General features: G+C 34.7%; 1 protein-coding gene across 1 annotated transcript; it reads left to right on the forward strand.

The window, feature by feature from the left end:
* The first annotated feature begins 2,128 nt into the window (after positions 1 to 2,128).
* On the forward strand, positions 2,129 to 3,241 carry LOC139851629 (auxin-induced protein 22D-like). The gene is made up of 3 exons (XM_071840721.1): positions 2,129 to 2,444; positions 2,522 to 2,800; positions 2,906 to 3,241. The coding sequence occupies exons 1-3, from the start codon at positions 2,248 to 2,250 to the stop codon at positions 2,979 to 2,981; spliced, it is 552 nt and encodes a 183-aa protein (XP_071696822.1). The 5' UTR covers positions 2,129 to 2,247; the 3' UTR covers positions 2,982 to 3,241.
* The last annotated feature ends 1,842 nt before the right edge of the window (positions 3,242 to 5,083 follow it).

The raw sequence follows: 5,083 nt of genomic DNA on the forward strand, positions 1-5,083 counted from the left end.
GAGGGGGAGTCAACTCCATGCTGCACTCTTTTTCCCTTAGCTAAAGTTTTTTCCCACTGGGTTTTCTTTAGCAAGGTTTTTAACGAGGCAGTAATTTATAGTTGATCTTCAACAAAATAAAATTGCTATCCAAGGGGGAGTGTTATAATAATAATAATAATATAGATATGGATAGTCAATTTTGGTGTATACATATAGTCAATTTTGGTACACAAAGTATGTATTTTTATATTGAGATTTTAGGCTATAAATACTCATGAATGCAAGCATTAAACTTGCACCATTTCTCACACTTACAAAGTGTTTCTTTCTTTCTCTCCATTATCATCTTTGTTCTTACACTTCATTATTAGTATTCTAAATCAAGAATCAAATCACTAAAGGTAGTTATAAGCCTACTGAATTATAACATCAAGAATCAAACCACTAAAGGTAGTTATAAGCCTACTGAATTATAACATCAAGAATCAAACCACTAAAGGTAGTTATAAGCCTACTGAATTATAACAATTACTAAATTTTCTATATATGTTAATTGTATATGTGATGTGATATACGTGATAGCGATGTGATATGTGATTTTATATAATAAGAACAACAAAAATAAAGAAATAATATACGGAGCATTTAAACATTTCAAAATAGTACAGCGAGTCACTCCTAATATCTTAACAAGATGTGTGACTTCAAATTTAAGTAGTAGTAGCAGCGTCTATTGAGATGGTCAGAAAAAAATCAAAAAAATCACATAATACTAATTTAAGCTACATACATCTAAATAAAGAATAGGATCATTTCTCTTAGACTATTTCTAACCGTGCCTATGATATCACGGGCAGTTAGTACACTTTTTGGCAAAAAAGTGCAAACTGTCTGTGATTAGGCAGTGTCAGTTTCTGATATTTTATAGCCGTTGTGTCAGTTTTTTATGTCAAATATTGGATAGGATGATGTGGTAAAATCTGATTGAAAATTGGGTGGGAAAAAATAAATTAATTATAAAAAAATTATATATTTATTAAATCAGAAAAAAATCGGATTTGTTGAAGGCAAAAGTGACGAGTTTTGTTTTTGCATCACAAGTCCGACTGACGAAACTGACGGAACTAATTGACGCCCCGTTAGGCTCCGTCAGTTTTGTCCATGTAATCTGAAGGAGATAACTAACTCATGGTTAGTATTGGTCTTATGAGTAGGGGTGTTCAAAACCGAATATCCGAATTTCGGATATCTGAAAATTCGGATAGTGAATTCGGCCATCCGATATCCGAATCCGAAATTTCGGATATCCGATTTTCGGGTATCCGAAATTTCGGATTCGAATATCGGATTATCCAAATATCCGAAATTTCAAATAAAGCAATGTAAGTAGTATGTGTACTGAACAACAACATTTAACGAAATCTAAATATAACGACAAGTGTAATTGAAATAAGGCGAGTAGATATATGAAATTAAATATAATGAAATCCAAGGATCCATATCTGATTGACCTGTTATGATTTACGAAGTATTACTAAAGAATATGAATTATTACACGAGGATATAAAGTTACAGTAGTAATTAGTGATGTACATTAAAAATAAAGGCTAATAGATATACACCGCTTGCGATTGTAATAGAAAATGTTTGGTTCCCACATGCTTCTTCATGAACGATCTTTATTTCAAAATTCTTCAAGCTTCTAGAAGAAGGTAAAATGAATCTGGGTTTCAATTGTTCTTAAAAGTTCTACTATACATCTGGAAAAGTGAAAAATTGGATAATCGAATACATATGGAAGAGGAGAGGTAAAGTAAACTTGGGTTTGAATTGTTTTAAATGCGATGCTTATATTTGAGAAGTGTAATTTTTTCGGATATCCGAATATTCGAATTTTTTAAAATGTGCCATCCGATATCCGAATCCGAAAAATCGGATATCCGATTTTTCGGATATTTTTTAATCGGATTTTCGGATAATTCGGGTTGCGGTTTCGGATATTATGAACACCACGAGAAAAAAACTTATTTATATATCTAACCTCCCCTACCCCACCTAACAAAAATAAAAAAACTTGGCCATACCCCACACCTCTTGTTATATATTGCGTTCACATCTATATCTATACACCCTATAAACATGCCAAACTTATCTAACATTTCAATCAACAAAAACTCTTTAAGGACATAACAAACTTTATTGGTACAATTTCATTATTTACCTTTAAGAGAGAAAAAAAATAGGTTCAAAACAGTGGATATCACAATGAATATGGAAGATGGTTTGTGTCTTACACTAGGATTACCAGGAAGAAATGAACCTGATACAGAATCATGTTACAAGAACAACAACAACAACAACAACAACAAACGATCGCAGCCCGAATACAACGACGACTCCATCGAATCAAAAGGCAGCTCAATAGCTAAAGAATCTGATATGGATACTGCCCCTGCACCAAAGTAAGTCAATTAATCAATCAATCTTTAAACACAATTATTATGTTTAATTGTGTTGTATACTAACTATGAATTTTCAGATCACAAGTAGTTGGATGGCCACCAGTGAGGAACTACAGGAGGATTAATTTTCAAGCGAAAAAGGTCGAAACCGAAAGTGGGATTTATGTGAAAGTTAGCATGGATGGTGCACCTTATCTTAGAAAGATTGATTTGAAAGTTTATAAAGGCTACCCAGAGCTTTTAAAAGCTTTAGAGAATATGTTCAAACTCACAATTGGATATAAAGGATCTGAATATGCACCTACTTATGAAGACAAAGATGGTGATTGGATGCTTGTTGGTGATGTTCCATGGGAGTAAGTCCTTATTATTAAGATAAAAAATAATACGAGTAATATATTTTTTAATTAATTATATGATGTGACAAAATGCTCATGAATGTTATGATGTGTGATGTGCAGAATGTTTATAGTATCATGCAAAAGAATGAGAATCATGAAAGGGTCAGAAGCAAAAGGGTTGGGATGCAATGTATGATGATAAAGACGAAATCTTGAAGTATATAATTAATGGAGTGAAAGAGATCAAGGATGAATCTTTCAGCTTGAATTCTCTTAGAACTATATTCGTATTTTGAAATATTTGCTCTGTATCAATGAAGAAAAAATTCAAGAAAAAAGAAATAGGATTTATTGAGAACTTAAGTCAATCCATAGTATGATTATGATCATCATCATATATTATATATAGTTTTGTTTCTGTAAATTTGTAGCAGGAATATTAGTTTTTTGAGGTTCTTTGATGTTCAATGCGTTGTTTGTAATAAATTCTTGAATTTGATCTAAAGTGTCTTATAATTACGTAATCCCAAAGCAATTGTATAAACCACATATATTAATTAATATCATTTTAATTTATTGTATTGTTTTCCTAGTATAATAGTTTGTTTTTTATGATTACAAATTGTTATGAGTATAAGATAAGATTCTCAGTCATAAACTCCAATCAGATCGATGCCCGAATTCTGAAAACGAAAACTCCTAGAGATTGTTTCATGTCTAGATCTAATAACCTATAAACACATTTACCAAACTTAAGGCCCACTAATCCACTAAACAGGTTTGAGTAACATAAACAGCTTAAATAAATGCGCGAATTCAAATTCGACAACTAAAAATGGGTGTTATGAATTATTAAAGGTGCAAAGAAGATGTCAAATATACAGCACACGGGATATCTTCTGAACATGTTATGTCTGATACAATATAATTGCATATCTTCATACATATCAATAACAACAGATAACCGTATTATACTGTTCAAATACAAAAATATACTAACAGTTAACGACTTAAGAACTACACATAACCTGCGTTTAGATTTTTTTTTTTTTTTTTGAAGGCAATCATAAGTATTATATTAATAAAACTAGCAAGATGCTAGGAGGTACAATAAACTTCGAACACGACTAAAATGACACGACAAAACCATTCCTCGAATCGGCCTAAACACACGAACTTTAACAATACACGACAATAACAATTCAAGGAAGTGGCCTAAAACACAATAATTAGTATGACAACAATCCTAAGACCTCTCCCTCGAATGACCTAAACACCAAATATAACAAAAAGTTGCAAGGTTTTCCCTGTTCGGGTTACCCGGGAAGGGCGAGTAATCCGACCCCATACTCTAGTGTACGCAGCCCATCAGGAATACTCCCTGGCTGTTTCCAACCCTTCCCTAACACACGACATATTAAAGATCTAACCATCAAGGGAAACTCTCGATTCAAGCCACAACACATTACATATTCACATAAGGGCAATCACTCGATCGAAAGTATGGAATCCGATTCAAACCAAAACCCACGAAAGCCAGCGCTCCCAAACAACATTCACGAAACTCGAGCACCCAAACGATTAATCACGAAACCCCCGAGATCCAAACCAAAATTCCAAGTGGATAATCAAATCGAGAGGTGAACATGTAATATGTCAAGATGATTCACAAGAGCCAAACCACGATGGAACGACTACAACGAACCAGATGCAATGAGATGCAACCACAACCGGATGATACCAGGAACATTAAAAAACCACGAAAAGGACCCCCTTGCTACCACTCAAAACCTCGAACCCGAAAAGACCCGAGTCACAGACCGAAGAGCACCTGAACCGCAATGATGACTAGGCAACCGAACAAGACCACCTGAAACCGGAGGCCGCTGACTGTCTCATTGCAACCACCCGAACCCACGAAAAACAGAGGACCACAAAACTCATGAAACCACGAACGAGTACGGGTCCATCTCCCATGAAACTACAAAACACTAACCTGAAAATACGAAGTTGAAACCACGAACCGTAGTAGCGGCAGCAAGGAGGATCCAGTCCGGATGTGGCAGACAACCTTACAAAATCGACGACCACTGTCGTATTATGAGGAACGAAACTCCGGTGACCAGAGAAGTCGTCGGATAGCAAGCTACCGAGACAAAATCGTCAAAATCCAGTCCCCGAACCACCACAAACACAGCAGAAAGCCAGATCTACTCGAAGAAAGGTGAGGCCATCGAGAGGTGAAAAGAACAATCGGAAATTGCAGGAGGCACGAAAAAGAATTCGAGAAGAACACAA

The sequence above is a fragment of the Rutidosis leptorrhynchoides genome, chromosome 6 (assembly GCF_046630445.1).
Source record: "Rutidosis leptorrhynchoides isolate AG116_Rl617_1_P2 chromosome 6, CSIRO_AGI_Rlap_v1, whole genome shotgun sequence".
In the NCBI taxonomy this organism is placed as follows: Eukaryota; Viridiplantae; Streptophyta; class Magnoliopsida; order Asterales; family Asteraceae; genus Rutidosis; species Rutidosis leptorrhynchoides.